Source organism: Elephas maximus, chromosome 3 (assembly GCF_024166365.1).
Source record: "Elephas maximus indicus isolate mEleMax1 chromosome 3, mEleMax1 primary haplotype, whole genome shotgun sequence".
Classification (NCBI taxonomy): domain Eukaryota; kingdom Metazoa; phylum Chordata; class Mammalia; order Proboscidea; family Elephantidae; genus Elephas; species Elephas maximus.
In genome coordinates this window covers 89,751,463-89,773,568 of record NC_064821.1, presented here as the reverse complement: position 1 = coordinate 89,773,568, position 22,106 = coordinate 89,751,463, and the positions used below count along the sequence as shown (strand labels likewise).

The following is a 22,106-nucleotide window of genomic DNA, read 5'->3' as shown; positions in this document are numbered from 1 at the left end:
GAGAGGATATCTGGTGACAGAGTAGATACGCTTGTCTAGCTCCTTGAGTGTTTTGTGTTCACACTGTAGCTTATGTCTCAGTTTGGGGTGGAGAGGAAATTAATAATTGTTGTATTTCTATTGTGAACTAAAGACTCAGCTGAGTGCCATATATAAGTGCCATAATTTAATCTGCACAGCAAGCAGTGAAGTATTTGTTTCATACTTTATAGCTGAGAAAACCAAGCTTCAGGAAGATTAAGTAGCTTACTCAATTACTACATAGATAGTGTTAAAAATAATCAAAACTCAATGAAATTTGAATATAAGGTTTATTCTGAGCAGTTATTCTATATGTATATAGGGAGACCATTTTGATTCCAGAAAAAGCAAATGGATCAAACAAGCTAGGTGCAATGAGGCTTATAAAGAGAAGAGGAGGGAGAAATATAGAAGACCAACCATTGGCTAATCTTAACATGACTGATTGAACCCTTCCCTCCTCCTTTTACTGAGATCAACGGATATCAGTTTACAAGATGGTCTCTGCCCCTTCATCCAGCTATTTCTTTTTAAATTCAAATTTAGTAAGCTGGCTTCCAACAGGAAAGAAAGGATTTGCAACTTTGGGTAAAAGGAAAGCTGATGACAGATTAATTTTTGGTCAGAGATTTTTTTTTTTAAGTGAATATTTGGTTGTAAAAGAAAACCCCAAAATCAAAGCAAGATATCTGCCATCAATTTCTCTCTTTGAGAGTAGCAATTGATTTTAGGATTAGCACCCCTGTTGTATCAGACTTCAAAACCTGGGGTATTTCTCACAATGTTAAATATACTCATGCCCAGATATAAAGCTCACCTCAATCCTAATATACCTACACTGCTCTGATATTTCACTACTTCACAACCACCCATGTATCATGGTCACTCTTTGCTGTCTGTGTTCTTCACCTCTCCTTCTTCATCTCACCTAAGTAAATGGCGTGAGGTTGTGTACCTTTTATTTCTCAAGGACAAGGACTATTGAATCTAGAGGGACCCAAGTGGTTCCAGCACCGCCACCTACTAACCCCTGGATTCCACTTGAACATCTTGAAACCATATGCTGAGGTGATGGTCCATTCTGTGAACACAATGCTGGTAAGTGAAGGGATGAGGGCACGCTGGTGCATTGCAAAATGCCTCCAAAAGGGAATGCATTAGGCATATGCTTAGTGGATAGTGAAAATCAGAAGAGAGTTATTTCTAGAAATTAATCAATGTACAAGTACTGATTGAGCAACAGGTGTCTATGATAGTTTTTGCCAAGTTCTTTGGGAGATAGAAATTGACGGTCTAGGTCTCTGTATTTTAAGATCAAGGCAGTAAACTGGTAAGATTCAGAAGGTAAGTGCATAGGTGAGAGGTAAGGAAATGAGGAACAGTATTGGCAACTTCAGATATGAGAGGAGACTCAAATTTACCACAAAACATGGGCAGGACTTCAATGCCTGGATAATAAACCCATTGCCAGCAAGTCGATTTTGACTATAGCAACCCTCTAGGACAGAGCAGAACTGCCCCATAGGGTTTCCAAGGCTGAAATCTTTAAGGAAGCAGACTGCTGCATCTTTCTCCCATGGAGTGGCTGATGGGTTCAAACCACTAACGTTTTGTTTAGCAGCCTAGAGCTTTAACCACTGCACACCAGGGCTCCTTGCATGAATAATATAGATGAGAGAATTGTAATTAGAATGAGTTGGCCTGAGCAAAGATTTGGAGGTTGGAATGGACACGGCTTCTATCAAGGCCGTAAAAGACCTAGCAAAGATTAAGTGTCTAAACCCCTGAGACCATTGCCCTGAGAGAATCTTTAAAACTTAAACCAAAAACATCCCCTGAAGTCTTCTTAAAACCAAACAATAGTTTACCGTAACTGGTAGAAAGTGTCTGCCTTGAGCGTTATGTTGTTTAAGAAGTATCTATACAGGATCAGGAAACCCTGGTAGCATAGGGATTAAGAGTTCGACTGCTAACCAAAAGGTTGGCACTTTGAATCCAGCAAGTACTCCTTGGAAATGCTATGGCACAATTCTACTCTGCCCTATAGGATCGCTATGAGTCAGAACCGACTCAACGGCAATGGGTTTGGTTTAGGTTTGTTGTTGTTAGGTGCTGTCGAGTCGGTCCCGACTCATAGCGACCCCATGCACAACAGAACTAAACACTGCCCTGTCCTGAGCCATCCTTACAATTGTTGTTATGCTTGAGCTTATTGTTGCAGCCACTGTGTCAATCCACCTTGTTGAGGGTCTTCCTCTTTTCCACTGACGCTGCACTCTGCCAAGCATGATGTCCTTCTTCAGGGACTGATCCTTCCTGACAACATGTCCAAAGTATGTAAGGCGCAGTCTCACCATCGTTGCCTCTAAGGAGCATTCTGGCTGTACTTCTTCTAAGACAGATTTGTTCGTTCTTTTGGCAGTCCATGGTATATTCAATATTCTTCGCCAACACCACAATTTAAAGGCGTCAGTGCTTCTTCCGTCTTCCTTATTCATTGTCCAGCTTTCACATGCATATGATGAGATTGGAAAAACCGTGGCTTGGGTCCGGTGCACCTTAGTCTTCAAGGTGACATCTTTGCTCTTCAACACTTTAAAGAGGTCTTTTGCAGCAGATTTACCCTTTGCTTTCTCGACTGCTGCTTCCATGGCTGTTGATTGTGGATCCAAGTAAAATGAAATCCTTGACAACTTCAGTCTTTTGTCTGTTTATCACAATGTTGCTCATTGGTCCAGTTGCGAGGATTTTTGTTTTCTTTATCATTTTTTTTTATGTTGAGGTGCAATCCATACTGAAGGCTGTGGTCTTTGATCTTCGTTAGTAAATGCTTCAAGTCCTCTTCACTTTCAGCAAGCAAGGCTGTGTCACCTGCATAACACAGGTTGTTAATGAGTCTTCCTCCAATCCTGATGTCCCGTTCTTCTTCATATAGTACAGCTTCTCGGATTATTTGCTCAGCATACAGATTGAATGGGTATGGTGAAAGAATACAACCCTGGCGCACACCTTTCCTGACTTTAAACCAATCAGTATCCCCTTGTTCTGTCTGAACAACTGCCTCTTGATCTATGTAAAGGTTCCTCATGAGCACAATTAAGTGTTCTGGAATTCCCATTCTTCCCAGTGTTATCCATAATTTGTTATGTTCCACACAGCCAAACGCCTTTGCATAGTCAAGAAAACACAGGTAAACATCCTTCTGGTATTCTCTGCTTTCAGCCATCATCCATCTGACATCAGCAATGGTACCCCTGGTTCCACGTCCTCTTTTGAAACCAGCCTGAATTTCTGGCAGTTCCCTGTCGATATACTGCTGCAGCCCTTTTTGGATGATCTTCAGCAGAATTTTGCTTGCGTGTGATATTAATGATATTGTTCTATAATTTCCACATTTGGTTGGATCACCTTTCTTGGGAATAGGCATAAATATGGACCTGTTCCAGTCAGCTGGCCAGGAAGCTGTCTTCCATATTTCTTGGCATAAACGAGTGAGCACCTCCAGCGCTGCATCTGTTTGTTGAAACATCTCAATTGATATTCCATCAATTCCTGGGGCCTTGTTTTTCACCAATGCCTTCAGAGCAGCTTGGACTTCTTTGTTCAGTACCATTGGTTCCTGATCATACGCCACCTCTTGAAATGGTTTAACATCGACTAATTCTTTTTGGTATAATGACTCTGTGTATTCCTTCCATCTTTTTGTGATGCTTCCTGTGTCATTTAATATTTTCCCCATAGAATCCTTCACTATTGCAATTTGGGGCTTGAATTTTTTCTTCAGTTCTTTCAGCTTGAGAAATGCTGAGCGTATTCTTCTCTTTTGGTTTTCCATCTCCAGCTCTTTGCACATGTCATTATAGTACTTTGTCTTCTCGAGCGACCCTTTGAAATCTTCTGTTCAGTTCTTTTACTTCATCAATTCTTCCTTTTGCTTTAGCTGCTCGATGTTCGAGAGCAAGTTTCAGAGTCTCCTCCGACATCTGTGTTGGTCTTTTCTTTCTTTCCTGTCTTTTCAATGACCTCTTGCTTTCTTCATGTATGATGTCCTTGATGTCATTCCACAACTCACCGGGTCTTCGGTCACCAGTGTTCAATGCAACAAATCTATTCTTGAGATGGTCTCTAAATTCAGGTGGGATATACTCAAGGTCATATTTTGGCTCTCGTGGACTTGCTCTGATTTTCTTCAGTTTTGGCTTGAACTTGCATATGAGCAATTGATGGTCTGTTCCACAGTCGGCCCCTGGCCTCGTTCTGACTGATGATATTGAGCTTTTCCATCGTCTTTTTCCATAGATATAGTCAATTTGATTTCTGTGTGTTCCATCTGGCGAGGCCCATGTGTATAGTCACCATTTACGTTGGTGAATGAAGGTATTTGCAATGAGGAAGTCGTTGGTCTTGCAAAATTCTATCATTTGATTCCCAGCATTGTTTCTATCACCAAGGCCATATTTTCGAACTACTGATCCTTCTTCTTTGTTTCCAACTTTTGCTTTAAAATCACCAGTAATTATCGATGCATCTTGATTGCATGTTTGATCAATTTCAGACTGCAGCAGCTGATAGAAATCTATTTCTTCATCTCTGGCCCTAGTGGTTGGTGTGTAAATTTGAATAATAGTCCTATTAACTGGTCTTCCTTGTAGGTGTATGGATATTACCCTGTCACTGACAGTGTTGTACATCAGGATAGACCTTGAAATGTTCTTTTTGACAATGAATGCAACACCATTCCTCTTCGAGTTGTCATTCCCAGCATAGTAGACGATATGATTGTCCGATTCAAAATGGCCAATACCAGTCCGTTTCAGCTCACTAACGCTTAGGATATTCATGTTTATGCGTTCCATTTCATTTTTGACAATTTCCAGTTTTCCTAGATTCGTACTTCATACATTCCAGATTCCGATTATTAATGGATGTCTGCAGCTGTTTCTTCTCATTTTGAGTCGCTCCACATCAGCAAATGAAGGGACCGAAAGCTTTACTCCATCCACGTCATTAAGGTCAACTCTACTTTGAGGAGGCAGCTCTTCCCCAGTCGTCTTTTGAGTGCCTTCCAACCTGGGGGGTTCATCTTCCAGCACTATATCAGACAATGTTCCGCTGCTATTCATAAGGTTTTCACTGGCTAATGCTTTTCAGAAGTAGACTGTGGGGTCCTTCTTCCTAGTCTGTCTTTGTTTGGAAGCTCAGCTGAAATCTATCCTCCATGGGTGACCCTGCTGGTATCTGAATACCGGTGGCATAGCTTCCAGCATCACAGCAACACAGAAGCCCCCACAATACCACAAACTGACAGACACATGGGAGGTTTTGGTTTAGTTTGGTTTATACGGGACCAAGTGACAACAGCAAGATAGGAACCTTAGGGGGCAGTGATTTTAGTTAATGATGGAAGAACAACTCAGAAAAGGAGGGTGAGAATGATTGCACAACTGAAAGAATGTAATCAGTGTCAATGAATTATACATGTAGCAATGGTTGAATTGGTGTATGTTTTGCTTTGTATATTCTCAAAAACAACAAAATAAAAAAGAATAAATGTCTAAATTAGAGTCAGCAGATGCAAGTTTCCTCCCATAGGTGATGAAGGATCATTAGGAGCTGATCTGCACCCTCCAAAGGGAAAGGTGGACATTGCAGAGGAACATCCCTATGGGCATGTTCTATTCCAAAACTCCACTTGTATGTTAGTTTCAATTTTTAAATCGTATTTATTTTAAAATTGGGCAAGTAATTCATTAATATGAATTCATCATAAACATTTCAAACGTCACACACAAAGCCAAAGCCTCCCTCCACTCTTTTCCATTTTCCCAAAGAGAATCACTGTTACCAGCTTCTTGACTGGGTTTTCAGCCAAGCTCGCAGAAGCAGATTTAACCTGAAGTCTGCTGGGTGGAATTGCAGTGACACTACCTGTGTGTATTCTCAACGCAGAGAGCTAGATGGTACAGGATAGAGAGGGAGGAGAGCATCCTCTTCCAATTCGGATGCTGTTCAACTCTAAGCACAATTTTAAAACATCCAGTGGTTGTATCTTTATTTCTATACCCCATTTCTGCCTTCCTCATTTCTCAGTCTCACACTTCTCTGAAATGCCTTTGACAGTTTCTTCATCTGCTGTATTTATTTCCAAGTGCCTCAAGCTTTAAATCCTGGCCTTTGCTTTCAGTTCTTCTAAACTCACCATTTTTATTCAATAAAACTTACCTAATTCAGGGTGAAAGGTATCTGATTAAACAATTGACATATGCTGTTGTTGTTAGGTGCCGTCAAGTCAGTTCTGACTCACAGCGACACTATGTACAACAGAACGAAACACTACCCAGTCCGGCGCCACTCTCATGATCGTTGTTGTGCTTGAGCCCATTGTTGCAGTCACTGTGTCAGTCCATCTTGTTGAGGGTCTTCCTCTTTTTTGCTGACCCTCTACTTTGTCAAGCATGATGTCCTTCTCCAGGGATTGATCCCTCCTGAAAATTTGTCCAAAGTATCTAAATCTAAGTTTTGCCATCCTCACTTCTAAGGAGCATTCTGGCTACACTTCTTCCAAGACAGATTTGTTCGTCCTTTTGGCAGTCCATGGTGTATTCAACATTTTCCGCCAACATTGTACATAATTTAAAGGTGTCAGTTGTCTTTGGTCTTCCTTATGCATTGTCCAGCTTTCACATGCATGTGAAGCTATTGAAAACACCATGGCTTGGGTCAAGTGCACCTTAGTCCTAAAAGTGCCATCTGTGCTTTTTAACACTTTAAAGAGGTCTTTTGTAGCAGATTTGCCCAGTGCAATTTGTAGTTTTATTTCTTGACTGCTGTTTCCACGGGCGTCGATTGTGGATCCAAGTAAAATGCAATTGACAGTAAATGTTTAAAAATATCTCTGCTTTTTATTGAGGGTCTCTGAGTCCTAAGTAACTAGCCAGTGCCTATAAGCCTTCAACGAATATAGGTTGAACAGAACATAAACATTTAGATTTATTTGTATTTTTACACCAAGTGCTTGTTATTGCAAATATATTTTCAACTGTGGACTTTATGGCAGCTTAATAAAGTCAAGCAAAACATTTCAGGTAGTATGAGTGAGTCTTTTTGTGGGTAGGTAGAATGGTCTTTACAGATTTCATTATAATACTTTCGTCTTCTTGAGCCACCCTTTAAAAATATTTTCACCTCTCTTATTTCATCATTTCTTCCATTCACTTTGGCTACTCTTCGTTCAAGAACAAGTTTCAGAGTCTCTTCTGATATTGTTTTTGGTCTTTTCTTTCTTTCCTGTCTTTTAATGACCCTTTGCTTTCTTCATGTAAGAAGTCCTTGATGTCATCCCACAATTCATCTGGTCTTTGGTGATTAGAGTTTGATGTGTCAAATCTATTCTTGAGATGGTTTCTAAGTTCTACCCAAGGTTGTACTTTGGCTCTTGTGTACTTGTTTTAATTTTCTTCAGCTTCAACTTGAACTTGCATATGAGATTTCAAAGGGTGGCTCAAGAAGACAAAGTAAAGTATTACAATGAAATGTAAGAACACGCTCAGCATTTCTCAAGCTGAAAGAAATGAAGAAAAAATTCAAGCCTCAAGTTGTAATAGTGAAGGATTCTATGGGCAAAATATTGAAGGATGAAGGAAGCATCAAAAGAGGGTAGAAAGAATATACAGAGTCATTACCGAAAAGAACTGATCGATGTTCAACCATTTTAGGAGGCAGCATACAATCAAGAACTGTTGGTATTGAAGGAAGAAGTGCAAGCTGCACTTAAGGCATTTGCTAAAGACAAGGCTCCAAGAGTTGACGTAATATCAATTGAGATGTTTCAACAAATGAATGCAACCCTGGAAGCACTCACTCAGCTATGCCAAGAAATTTGGAGGACAGTTACCTGGCCAACCAACTGGAAGAGGTCCATATTTTTGTCCATCCCAAGGAAAAGTGATACAATGGAATGTAGAAATTATTTAACAATATCAGTAATTTCTCACAAAAGTAATATTTTGCTAAACATAATTCAAAAACAGTTGCAGCAGTACATCGACAGGGAACTGCCAGAAGCTCAAGCCAGATTCAGAAGAAGCATGGAAAGAGGAATATCACTGCTGATGTCAAATGGATCATGGCTGAAGGCAGAGAATACCAGAAAGATGTTTACCTGTGTTCTATTGACTATGCAAAAGCATTTTGACTGTGTGGACCATAATAAACTATGGATAACATTGTGAAAAAATGGGAATTCCAGAACACTTAATTGTGCTCATGTGGAACCTGTACATAGACCAAGAGATAGTTGTTCAAACAGAACAAGGGAATACTGTGTGGGTTAAAATCAGGAAAGGTGTGTGTCACGGTTGTATCGTTTCACCATACTTATTCAAACTGTATACTGGGCAACTAATCCGAGAAACAGGGCTATATGAAGAAGAATGCAGCATCAGGATTGGAGGAGGACTCGTTAACAACCTGCGATATGCAGATGACACAGCCTTGCTTGCTGAAAGTGAAGAGGACTTGAAGCACTTCCTGATGAAAATCAAAGACCACAGCCTTCAGCATGGATCACACCTCAACATAAAACAAAAATCCTGACCACTGGACCAATAAGCAACATCATGATAAACGGAGAAAAGGTTGAAGTTGTCAAGAATGTCATTTTACTTGGATCCACAATCAACACCGATGGAAACAGGAGTCAAGAAATCAAAGGACGTTTTACATTGGGCAAATCTGCTGCAAAAGACCTCTTTAAAGTGTTAAAAAGCAAAGATGTCACCCTGAGGACTAAGGTGTGCCTGATCCAAGCCCTGGTGTTTTCAATCACCTCATATGCATGTGAAAACTGGGCAATGGATAAGGAAGACCAAAGAATTGATGCCTTTGTATTATGGTGTTGACAAAGAGTATTGAATATACAGTGAACTGCCAGAAGAACGAACAAATCTGTCTTGGAAAAAGTACAGCTAAAATGCTCCTTAGAAGCGAGGATGGCGAGACTCTTCTCATGTACTTTGGACATGTTATCAGGAGGGAACAGTCCCTGGAGAAGGACATCATGCTTGGTAAAGTAGAAGGTCAGTGAAAAAGAAGAAGACCTTCAACAAGATGGATTGACACAGTGCCTGCAAAATGAGTTCAAGCATATCAATGACTGTGAGAATGGCACAAGACCGGGCAGTGTTTTGTTCTGTTGTACAACAATATGTAGAATGGGCACAATAGTCCCTGGGTGGCACAGATGATTAAGTTCTTGGCTACTAGCCAAAAGGTTGGTGGTTCAAATCCACTCAGAGGTACCTTGGAAGAAAGATCTGGTGTTCCATTTCAAAAAATCAGGCATTGAAAACTCTATGGAACACAGTTCTATTCTGACACACGTAGGGTATGTCAGAATTTACTTGATTGCAACTGTTTTTTGTTGTCATTGTTGGTTTGTTTAGAGTGGGTATAGGCAGTAGCTTGGCTTAGAACCAAATCCCCCAAGTTGCTCTTTTTCACAGCTTCTCTCTGTCCCCCATTTCTGAACCCAAAAATGCCTTTGAAATGTTGCAAATTTAGTGTGATTTTGGTGGTTGAAAGTAGTAATAGGGTTTCTAGCAATGTGGGGACTGAAGCTGGAAGAACCCCTGAGGAAACTCCGTATAATTACGGGTCTTGTATCAAATCATCCCTTGTAATGAACTGTTTTAAAGCAGAGTTATGATAATAATTGAAAGGCCACAGATCCTTAACTCAGCCGTTTATAGGTTAGACAGTTTCCTCCATGCTCTTTCCCATCCAGCTGGGTATATTTTCCCCTTCCTCATGCCCAAAGTAGGCAGCTGACTTATTTACTTATATGACCTTTGGTTCCTGATGGGCCAGGTTTGTCTTCTTTAAAGCATAAGGCAGAGAACGTGGAGGAACCATCAAAAAAAGGCAGTTTGATGACAGTGATGATGCTGATCTTGACTTCCTGTGCCAGGATAAGTGGGAGAAGATGTTAAGCACTCAGCACGCAACTGTGGAGGTCTTTGAACACATCAACTTGATGACCCTGGACATACTCTTGAAATGTGCTTTCACCCAGGAGACCAACTGCCAGATAAACGGGTTAGTGACAGGAGAACAAAAAAGATACTTGTGAACCATTATTGAAGTCACTTATTAACACATTGTCTCAACTCTCTCTTCTAGCACCAATGACCCTTATGTAAAAGCAGTGTTTGAACTCGGCAAAATCATCTTTTACCGCATGTACAGCTTCTTGCATCACCATGACAGAATTTTCAATTTCAGCCCTGAGGGCCACCGATTCCAGGAGTTAAACCAAGTGCTACATCAGTATACAGGTATTTCTTGGATTTGGGCTGCCCAAGTCCACACACTGTCACGGTCATAGTGTGTCTGTCTAGAGGGTTAGGCCTCCATGTGAAAAAAGAAATAATTGTTGTTTTTAATTGAGCTTTTATATGGACACTGCTCAAATGAAAGACAACTTGAGTCCTTTGGAAGAGGACGCTGCATCCAGGGTAGTAGTTAATCTTATCAGAACTTTTCTATGTATTATAAAGTTTTGTTATCCACAATTGTTATTGATAGAAATATGATAAGTGGGCATTTAAGATTTCAAAACATGCATGACATAGGGCTTTTTGCACAGTGATTGAGGTAATAATGACAACATGGAATGAATAAGGGGACAGAGTAAACATGAAGGTGAATTTCTAAAGAACCTTGATTCAAAAATAGATTTAGCAAAACATAAACATAAAAATTGAAATAGATTAAGCTTTCCAAGCAATTCAACATTACTTTTCATGAATGCCATGATACATCCAGAGTCATCATTATTTATTAAAAAGCTCATCTATTCCAGTGATTTGAAATACTGTCTTTATCATATTCTAAATTGGCATATGTACTTGAATCTGTTTCTGGACTTTCTGTTCTATCCATTGGTCTATCTATTCGTGTGCTCAAATCACACTGCTTTAATTATAGAGACTTTGTAGTATGTTTTAATATACTACAGAGCTTGTTCTTTCCATTGTTTTCTTAACTATTTTACATATTTATTTTTCCATATGAACCTTAGTATCAACTTGTCTAGCTCCAGAAGAAAGTGTTTGGTATTTTTATTGGGAATACATTAACTTTATAAATTAACCTGGGAGAAACTGACATCTTGTTGATGCTGAGACATCCTATCCAAGAGCAAGGGTTATCTTTCATATACTCAAGTTTATTTTTGAATCTTTCAGGGTTTTTTTAGAAAATTTTCCTCATATAAGTATTGTACATTAATTAAGTTTATTCCTATATACTTTATCTTTTTTTGTTGTTGTTACTGTTGTAAATTGGGCTTTGTCTTCCATTAGATCTTCTAACTGTTTATTGTGCATACAAAATCTAATAATATTTGCATGGTAAAAGAGTTCGGCAAGGTAACAGAATATAAAATTATTGTTTGAGGTAGTTCTGTTATTAATTCTCTAGGGTTTTCCAGGTATACTGTCGTGTCATCTGCAAATAAAGATGGTTTTACTTCTTTTCTAATTCATATGTTTCTAATTGTTTTCTCTTGTCTAATTGCATTGGCTAATACCTCCAGTAAAAGATTAAGTAGAAATAGAAATCGTGGACAGCCTTGCCTTGTTATTGCCCTTAGTGAAAATATCTGGAATTTCCCCCCTTTAAGTAAAACAATGGGTTTGAACTGAGGTGTAAATGAATAAAGAAATGTTGTTGTTGTTGTTAGGTGCAGTCGAGTCAGTTCTGACTCATAGCAACCCTATGCACAACAGAACGAAACACTGCCCGGTCCTGAATAAATAAATGGATAGGTAAATTTACATTTATATAATATCATGTTAAGGAAGTATCCAACTGTATGAGTTACGTATTTCTAAAAAATAAAATAAACCACTCCCAAAACCTAGTAGCTTAAAACAACCATTTTATTTGTTATAATTCTGTGAGTTGGCTGGGCAGGGATCACCTGGAACAGCTAATTTCTTCTTCATACAGTGTTAACTGGAATGATTTACTTGGTCACAGTTTGGGCTGGAGGTTTAAGATGGCCTCACTCACATTTTTTATTCCTCAGCTGGGACAGTTGGAATGCTGGGTTCTTTCTCTTTCTTCTTATGGCCTGTCTCTATGTGCCCTCCCTCCACCTCCTACCCCCACCGTCCCGCAGAATAGCCTGGACTTCTTTAGATAATGGCTCAGGACTCTAGGCAAAAAAGGAAAGTCCAAGTCTTCTTAAGGCCTAGGTTCAGAAGTCTCAGAATATCACTTATGCTATATTCTCTTGGTCTGAATAAGTCATAAGACCTTCAAAGATGTGGAGAAATAGGCTCCACTTCCTGGTGGGAAGAATGAAAACATCACATTGTAAAGGAGCTAGGACACAGGAAGGCACAATTTATTGAGAATATTATTGTAAGAATCAACCTCACTATTTGTCTCTATTTTCTTTAGTGTTTTCATTAGAACTGGATATTGAATTTTGTCAAAGGCTTTTTCAGCATCATTGAAAAGAATCCTGGTTTTCCTCCTCAGACTTGTTAATACAGTGTATTATATTAACCGAGTTCCTAATATTGAGCCTCCTTTGCATCCCTGCTTGGTCATGGTTTATTTTCTTAATGTGAGTTTAGAAACTATGCATTAATATTTTATTTATGATTTTGCATAATATTCCTAAGTGATATTGGTCTGCTATTTTATCTTTTCTCTCTCTCTCTTTATTCAGACTTATATACCAGTGGTACACTTGCTTTATAAAAAAATTGGAATGTTTTATTTCCTGTGCTATGAAACAGTTCAGGTAGCATTGGACTATGTAGTCTCGAAGGTTTGGTAGACTCGCCCTTTGAAATCACCTAGGTCTGGTGCTTTTTTGGGGGAGTAGGGGATAAAATTACCTTATATCTTTCTCCATTTCTTCTGTGGAAATTTGAAGTTTGTTTAAGTTTTCTATCGTTGCTGGGGCTAGTTTTGGCATATTGAATTTTCCTGGGAAATTATCCATTTCATTTAGGTTTAAAATTTGTTTGCATAGAAGTTGACTTTAAAAAAAATTCTCTGTATTGATGTTTTTCCCATGTCATTTCTTATTTTGTATATTTTTGTGCTTTGTTCCTTTCATTCCTTTTTTAAATTAGGTAGTATTTTGTCTACTATTGAAGAACCAGGATTTTGATTTATTGGTTTAGTCTAGTGTTTTTCTATTCTTTAACTTATTAATTTTTGTTATTTTTTTTTTCTGCCTTGTGCTTTATTTGGCTTATTTTGTTGTTGTTCTCTAGTATCTTAGGGTTTAATGTATTTATTTTCATTTTTACTGCTATATGTATTTAAGGCTATGAATTTTCCCTTGGTCACTGATTAAAAATATCCCATATATTATGATAAATAATCTTTTCATTATCATTTTTTCAGAAATTATGTGATTTATGCTTGTATTCTCCTTTCACCCAAGAATTGTTTGATAGAAGATTTATGAATTTCTAGGTTTAAGAGCTTTTTGGTTTTGAATTTTTTTAATTTCTAGTTTTATCTCCTTATGATTAGAGTATTATTTGTAATATTTCTCCTCTGTGGAACTTATTAATGTTTTCCTCAGTTTAATATATGATTGACTTTTGTTGAGAAGAAGGTTTATTCTCTATGGTGCTTGATTTTTCTCCCCATATGCTCTACCTTATTGATTACTTTGTTTAGGTCTTCAATATACTTACTTACTTTTGTTCACTTTAACTGTCTTGTATTGAGAGTCATATGTTAAAGGCTCCTTTTGTTAGTGTGATTATGCCTGATCCTCCTTTCATCTCCTGTAGTTTCTGCTTTAAATGGATGCTGCTGTGTTTTTTGGTGTGTATATATTTATAACTATTATATATTGTGTAATTGTGGCTTTTAGCTTTAAAAAGTGACCTTGTTTGTCTCATTGAATACTCTTTTTGCTTGAATTCTGCTTTTTCTGATATAAAGATTGCAACCCTTGCTTTCTTATCAATTCCATTCGCCTAGGATAACTTTACCCATTTTCTTTATTTTTAGCCATTTTGAATTACTTTGTTTTAGGTGTGTCTCTTACATGCAGCATATAGGTGGGTTTCCCTTTATGGGTCAAAAGGAGAATCTTTTTATTTTGATAAGTGAGACATTCCCATTTCCAGTTTTTGAAATGACTGTTATATTTGGTCTCAGTGATTTCATATTATTGTTTTATGATTACTGTGTTTCTTTATGTGATATGTCTTCTTTGCTTTTTTCAGTATAATGTCTTTTGATATTTAAGGTTTATATTTTTGTTCTATGGGTACCATAGTATTTAGTTCTTTTGTGGGCTCATTAATCCCCCCTTTCCTTATTTAAAATGTTACTGTCATGTCAGTTTTAAATTGTGTCCTTTGGTTCCCACTTATTACCTATAGAATTAAGGAGCCCAGTGGTGCAGTAGTTAAGAGCTCAGCTGCTAATAGAACCTACTAGCCTCTCTATGAGAGAAAGATGCAGTAGTCCACTCCCAGGAAATCCAAGGGGCAGTTCTACTCTGTCAGCAATTTTATTCTACTTTTCTCTTTATTTCTCCCTATTTTTAGTTGAATTTACCTTTACTTTTAATATTTATGTATTATTCTTCCACCCAGGTTCCTGTTCTTAGATCTAGAATTAAATCTGTTAAATGCCCACTTCAGTTCTTTTAATGAAGCTTTTCTAGTAATCTCTTGGTTAGATGAAGCTCATTCTCTACAGATTCCTCAGGAAGGGCTCGTGAGCACAGTTCTTGCAAGTTTAAAAATGTTTTTATATAGCTTTGATACTTGCAGGATAGTTTGGTTGGCTATAAATTTTTAACTTACACATTTTTTTCCTTGAGTTTCTTGAAAATATGCTCTGGTGTTACCTTGGTTTTTTTATTGTTCTTGAGGATTATGATGCTAGCCTAATTTTCTTACCCTTGAAAATTATTTGGTCTTTTTGTCTGATGACTCCGAGGAGTTTTTTTTTTTTTTTTGCTGTCTTTAATGTCTAATGCTTTTACTAGGATATATTTTAGAGTTGGTCATTCTGTTTCAGTTTTTCCAGGCATAGGGCAGGCCTTTCAATATGTATATTTAAGTTTCTTATTTCCAGAAAGTTTTCTTGGATTATGATTTTAAATATTCATTCTGATTCGCATTTTTGTTCTGTGTTTTATTTCAGGCCCTTCGATTATGCATGTGCTGGAATTTCTTTGCCTGTTTTACATTTTACCCAATTTCATTTGATAACTTTTCCATGAAAATAAGGTATTTAGACTGAGGAAGAAATGAACGATTGATCACTTGCATCTAAATTTGAAATCACCTGTGTTATATTGTCTACCTAGTCATCTAAATAAAGGAACCCTGGTTGTGCAGTGGTTAAGCACTCGGCTGCTAACCAAACGGTCAGCGGTTCGAACGCACCACCTGCTCTGCAGGAGAAAGATGTTGCAGTCTGTTTCCATAAAGATTACAGCCTTGGAAACCCTGTGGAGCAGTTCTAAGTCCTATAGGGTTGTTATCATTCGGGATCGACCCTATAGCAATGGATTTAGTAACATAAACTATGTTTTTTGTCTCCTGTGTTTCTCTTTGGAGCTTTGATCACAGGGTAACCATTTGATGGGAAAATAAATACCTGTAAAAATTTAATCGATTTAAATATAATGTACCCACTCCAACCTTAGGAAATTAGGCAAAATCTGAAGCTATTCGTGGGCCAAGGTTTGCCATTTATTTGACTTTATTGACTTTGCTGTCACTTTGGTAATGGGGAACTGTTATTCTACCCCAGAAAAGATAGTCCAGGACAGAAAGAAATCTCTCCAGGATGAGAAGAAGCAGGATAATACTCAGAAGAGGAAGTACCAGGACTTTCTGGATATTGTCCTTTCTGCCCAGGTAAATCTGCCAAATTTTTGAGCTTCCTCAAATAGCTAATTAATTATGTAGGTGTGTGGTTCAGTAGGAGTGTGGTGGGGAGATGCGGCAAAATTGATTGACTAAATTTAACAATAATTTGAATTGATGAATTGGCTCCATGTGGTTTTGGGGAAAGGCAGAATTCTGCAATTCTATCACTGGAAAGAATCAGATAAGACTAAATTTTTATTTGATAGGATTTAGGTATGTCAAGGTAGATCAGAGAAACACAGGAAACTGGGTGACAGTATAAGCTGGTATAATGATGAGGATGAGGCACTGAAAAATCTAGATAAATCTGGAAGGCTGAAGAGCTTTTTAAGGCCTGATGATTGAGGGTGACTCTTTGCAAGGCCTGAATTTCTTATCCAACCTTGGTTTTCTTTATGCCCTAGCTATCGTTGTGGCTCATACAGTATATTTGTTGAACTGAATTAAAGTTGAAACTCCTATCTGAAACCCTAATTTTCTTTAAGACCATTATTTTGGTTGGAACTCCAAACATCTATAAACTGACATTGCAGAAAACTATCTCTACTGTATTTTCTAGGCTGAAAATGAAGACAGCTTCTCAGACACTGACTTATTGTCTGAGGTGAACACATTCATATTGTCAGGGCATGACACCACAGCAGGGGGCATCTCCTGGCTCCTCTACTGCCTGGCTCTGAACCCTGAGCACCAGCAGAGATGCCGAGAGGAAATCAGGGACATCCTGGGGGATGGGTCTTCCATCATCTGGTAAGATCTACATCCCTAAACATTTCAGCCCAGTCTTCTCCTGAGATTTTGCTTTATTCTTTCTTCTGGTACCTTGTGTATTAAGTTTTAATTTTGACCCAAAGGGAGTCTGTGGGTGTCTTGAATGGTCTGTCAGGTGCAGCATGTGGAAGTAAAACTCACATAGGAAGGCCAGGAAACAAATCAAATTTAATACTTATAGGTCCAGAGTGGAAACTACAGCACATCTCAGTGCAGGGCCACACAGAAGGTTGTACCCCAGTACAAGGCAACAAGTTGGAATTGTAGGAGAGAGTTCATGTATAGCATTCATGGTGAGGTCTCAGGGTTAGTGCATGGTAGTCTTATTGGTTAGTTTAAAACATTTTTCATGCATTAGTGCAGGAAAAGGGAGAAATTATAATTATGGGCATCCATATGAGGCATAGCCAGGAGGGGCAAGGAGTAACTGTGGCCATTGAGAGACTGAGTTACAAGATGACAACGAGTTCTCTATCATTGGAAATCGTATGGGGCATGGTTGGGAGGGTTAGTTAGAGACTACAACTGTTGAGAGACTGTGTGACAAGATAGTATTGGATATGTCAGAAACTGGGTGAAAGGGAAACTAGAAGGAATTAATGGATGCTGAGGCAACAAACGGTGTAAGTCACAGATTGACTTTATGACATTGGTAACCATAGAACGTCAAGACATATATAAGTGAAAGCAGAAGTATCCAGTTTTCAAGAGAGCCCAATATCCCTTTGTCTTTTGCTAAAGAAGTTCACCCATCCATAAATGACCTATTTCATTGTTTTTCTAATCAGTGGTGTGTAGATGACCATTTTTTTTCTTTCACCCAGGGTCTGCTGCATTGCAAATGGGGGCTTGATCCTGAGGCTTCCATTTAAAATTTGAGTAGGGTTTGATTCAAGTGGGACTTCTCTTCTGAGAGACCCAAATGAGCAGCTCCATCCGTGTGGACATCCTACCCTGACACCTGCTACCAACTTCAGTTATCAGGACTGGCTTTGGATTTGGTGTGGGCGTGCGTGTGTATGTGTGCGTGTGTGTTAGGTGAAAGTTTACATGCAAATTAGTTTTTCATTCAAAAATTTTTTATACAAAGTGTTTTGTGACATTAGTTGCGATCCCTGCAATGTGTCAGCACTCTCTGCCTTTCCCTTTCCACCCTGGGTTCTCAGTGTCCATTCATTCAGTTTTCCTGTTCCTTCCTGGCTTCTCATCTTTGCTTTTGGGCAGGTGTTGCCCATTTGGTCTCATATACTAGATTGAACTAAGAAGCACGTTCCTCACACATGTTATTGTTTTAAAGCCCTGTCTAATCTTTAGCTGAAAAGTGGACTTTGGGAGTGGCTTCGGTTCTGAGTTAGCAGGGTGTCCGGTGGCCATAGCCTCAGGGGTTCCTCCAGTCTCTGTCAGACCAGTAAGTCTGGTTGTTTTTTGTGAATTTGAATTTTGTTCTGCATTTTTCTCCCACTCTGCCTGGGACCCTCTGTTATGATCCCTATCAGATCCATCAGTGACGGTGGCCAGGTACCATCTAGTTCTTCTGGGCTCAGTCTGGTGGAGGCTGTGGTTCATGTGGTCCATTAGTCCTTTGGATTTATATTTTCCTTGTGTCTTTAGTTTTCTTCATTCTCCTTTGCTCTGAATGTGCTGGAACCAATAGATGTATCTTACATGGCTGCTTGCAAGCTTTTAATACCCCAGACACTACTCACCAAAGTAGGATGTAGGACATTTTCATTATAAACTATGTTATGTCAGTTGACCTAGATGTCCTCTGAGACCATAGTCCCCAGCCCTCAGCCCTAGTAACTCAGTCCCTCAAGGTGTTTGGATGTGTCTAGGAAGTTTCTATGACTTTGCTTTGGTCATGATGTGGTGAATTCCCTCATATTGTGTGTTGTCTTTCCCTTCACCAAAGTTAACACTTTCTACTGTGTACTTAGTGATTTCCCTTCCCGAATCTCCTCCCTAGTAGCCATCAAAGTTTTTTTTTTCTGTGTGTAAACCTTTTCTTGTTTTTTTTTTTTAAGTAGTCTCATATAATATTTATCCTTTTGTGGTTGACTTACTTCACTCAGCATAATGCACTCCAGGTTCATCCATACTGTGAGATGCTATGAGGATTCATCATTGCCCTTTATTGTTGTGTAATATTCCATTGTTTGTGTGTACCATAATTTGTTTATCCATTCATCTGTTGATGGACATCGAGGTTGTTTCCATCTTTTTGCTATTGTGAATAATGCTGCAGTGAGCCTTGGTGTGCACGTGTCTATTCGTGTGACAGCTCTTATTTTTCTAGGTTATATTCCTAGGATTGGGATTGCTGAATCATGTGGTATTTCTATTTCTAGCTTTTTAAGGAGGTACCTTATCCATTTCCATAGTGGTTGTAGCATTTTACATTCCTACCAGCAGTGCATAAGAGTTCAAATCTCCCTGCAACCTCTCCAACATTTGTTATTTTCTGTTTTTTTGATTAGTGTGTAATGTTGGGGTGAGATGTTATCTCATTGTAGTTTTGACTTGCATTTCTCTAATGGCTAGTGGGACCCCTGGTGGTGCAGTGGATAAGAGACCAACTGACTGCTAACCATAAGGTTAAAAGTTCAAATCCACCAGCTGCTCCTTGGAAACCCTATGGGGCAGTTCTACTCTGTCTTATAGGGTCACTATGAGTTGAAATCGACTTGACGGCAACTGGTTTTGGTTTAATGGCTGATGATGGCTAACATTTCCTCATGCATCTGTTAGCCACCTGAATATCTTCTTTGGTGAAGTGTCTGTTCATATTCTTGGTGCATTTTTTAATTGGATTATTTGTGTTTTTATTGTTGCAGTGTTGAAGTATTCTATAGATTTTAGAGATTAGACCCTCATTGGATATGTCATAGCCAAAAATCTTCTCCTATTCTGAAGGTTTTCTTTCTATTCTTTGGGTGAAGTCTTTTGATGAGCACAAGTGTTTACTTTTTAGGAGCTCTGAAGTTATCTAGTTCATCCTCTGGTGTTTGTGGATCTTTAGTTATGGTCTGTATTGTATTTATGCCATGTATTAGGGCCTCAAGTGTTGTACATAATTTTTTTTCCATGATCTTTACCATTTTAAGTTTTATATTTAGGTCTTTGATCCATTTTGAGTTAGTTTTTGTGTATGGTGTGAAGTATGGGTCATGTTTCATTTTTCTACAGATGGACATCTGGTTTTGCATGCACCATTTGATAAAAAGACTGTCTTTTCCCCATTTAATGCACTTTGGTCCCTCGTCAAAGATCACAGACCACAGGTGGATGGATTTACCTCTGGGTTCTTCATTCTCTTCTATGGTCTATGTGTCTGTTGTCGCACCAGTACCAGGCTGTTTTGACAACCATGGCTGTATAGTAGGTTTTCAGATCAGGTAGTGTGAAGCCTCCCACTTTGCTCTTTTTCTTCAGTAATGCTTTGCCTATCCTGGGCCTCTTTCCTTTCCATATAAAGTTGGTGATTAGTTTTTCCATATCATTAGAGAATGCTGTTGGTACTTGGATCGAGATTGCATTATATCTGTAGATCACTTTGGGTAGGATTGACATTTTCACAATGTTGAGTCTTCCTATCCATGAGCATGGTGTATTTTTCCATTTACTTAGGTCTTGTTTGGTTTCTTGCAATACTCTTTTGTAGTTTTCTTTGTATAGGTCTTTTATGTCCCTGTTTAGATTTATTCCTAAGCATTTTATCTTTTTAGGGGCTATGATAAATGGTATCATTTTCCTGACTTCCTTTTAGAAGTTCTTATTGTTGTTTCTAGGAATCCAACTTGTTTTTGTATGTTGATCTTGTATCCTACAACTCTGATGAATCTTTCTGTCAGTTCCAGTAGTTTTCTTGTAAAATCTTTGGGGTTCTCTATGTATAGGATCATATCATATATGAATAGAGATTGCTTTACTTCTTCTTTTCCAATTTGAATGCCCTTTATTTCTTTTCTTGTCTTATAGCTCTAGCTAGGAATTCCAGCACAATATTAAATAGGAATGGTAGTAAAAGCATCCTTGTTTTGTTTCCATTCTCAGGGGGAAATGCTTTCAGCCTCTCTATGTTTAGAATGATGTTGGCTGTTGGTTTTGTATAGATGCTGTCATGGATTGAACTATGTCCCCCCAAAATATGTGTCAACTTGAGTAGGCCATGATTTCCAGTATTGTGTGTTTGCCCACCATTTTGTCACCAGATATGATTTTCCTATGTGCTGTAAATCCTACCTCTATGATGTTAATGAGGCAGAACTCAATCTACAAGATTAGATTGTGTCTTCAGTCAATCTCTTTTGAAATATAAAAGAGAGAAGCAAGCAGAGAGACAGGAGGACCGCATATCACCAAGAAAACAGTTCCAGGAGCAGAGTGCATCCTTTGACCTATAGTTACTGGGCAGAGAAGCTCCTAGACCAGGGAAAGATTGATGACAAGGACCTTCCTGTAGAGCAAACAGAGACAGAAAGTCTTCCCCCAGAGCTGACGCCCTAATTCGGAATTCTAGCCTCCTGAACTGTGGGAGAATAAATGTCTGTTTGTTAAAGTCATCTACTTGTATTTCTGTTATAGCAGCACTAGATAATTAAGACAGAATTCAGTACTGAGAGAGTGGGGTGCTGCTCTAACAGATACCTAAAATGTGGTAGCAGTTTTGAAACTATGAATGGATACAGGCTGGAAGAGTTTTAAAGTGCCCAATAGTAAAAACCCTAGATTGCCTTGAGGAGACCGTTGGTGGAATTATGGAAATCAAAGACAATCCTGGTGAGGACTCAGAAGGAAGTGAGGAAAACTGTTACACTGGAAATGGTGCAGACAACAATAAGCAGAGAAACAGCAGCAGCAAAACCAGGAGACAAGTGCGAGAAAGCACTGGAGCCAACCCACAGAGTGAGAGAGCTGAGAGTCTTTGAGAGGAGGCTTCCTGGCAGAGTAGCATGCCTACAGGCACTTATCAGTGGAGCTAGGTTGCTGAACCACAGAGTAAGAGGGCTGAGTGCCTTTTGGCCGAAGTTTAATGGTAGGGTTGGGTGTCTCCAGGCACTTATCAGTGGAGCTAAAGAGCTTTGGAACACTTGCTCCAGCAGGGCAGACTTGGGCAATTAGCCCCAAGGGGCTGAGAGGCCACAGAGCCAGGAAACAGAAGACAAAGAGACAAGAACAAAGGAAGCAGAGCTGCCTCAGTCTCAAAGGGTAGGGCCACAACCTCTGGGGTCTCAAACAGTAGAGTCACCACTCAGATGGACTAGGAGAATGGGGCTGCCCAAAGCTGAGGGAGCAGAGTTGCCATTCCAGTGGGCCTGGAAGGTGGAGCTGAAGCTCAGGGCCAAAGTCCTCCACTTGGAATCTGGAGAGTATGGCCAA

The 22,106-nt window shown here is 39.0% G+C and overlaps 1 protein-coding gene across 1 annotated transcript in view; it reads left to right on the top strand.

The window, feature by feature from the left end:
• Nucleotides 1–22,106, top strand: part of LOC126071728 (cytochrome P450 4X1-like) — a 58,422-nt gene that overhangs the window by 19,820 nt on the left and 16,496 nt on the right. Inside the window, exons 4-8 of the mRNA XM_049875963.1 lie at nt 992–1,119; nt 9,989–10,116; nt 10,201–10,355; nt 15,838–15,944; nt 16,516–16,706. Coding sequence (XP_049731920.1) covers nt 992–1,119; nt 9,989–10,116; nt 10,201–10,355; nt 15,838–15,944; nt 16,516–16,706 — 709 coding nt within the window. The remainder of the gene's footprint in view (nt 1–991; nt 1,120–9,988; nt 10,117–10,200; nt 10,356–15,837; nt 15,945–16,515; nt 16,707–22,106) is intronic.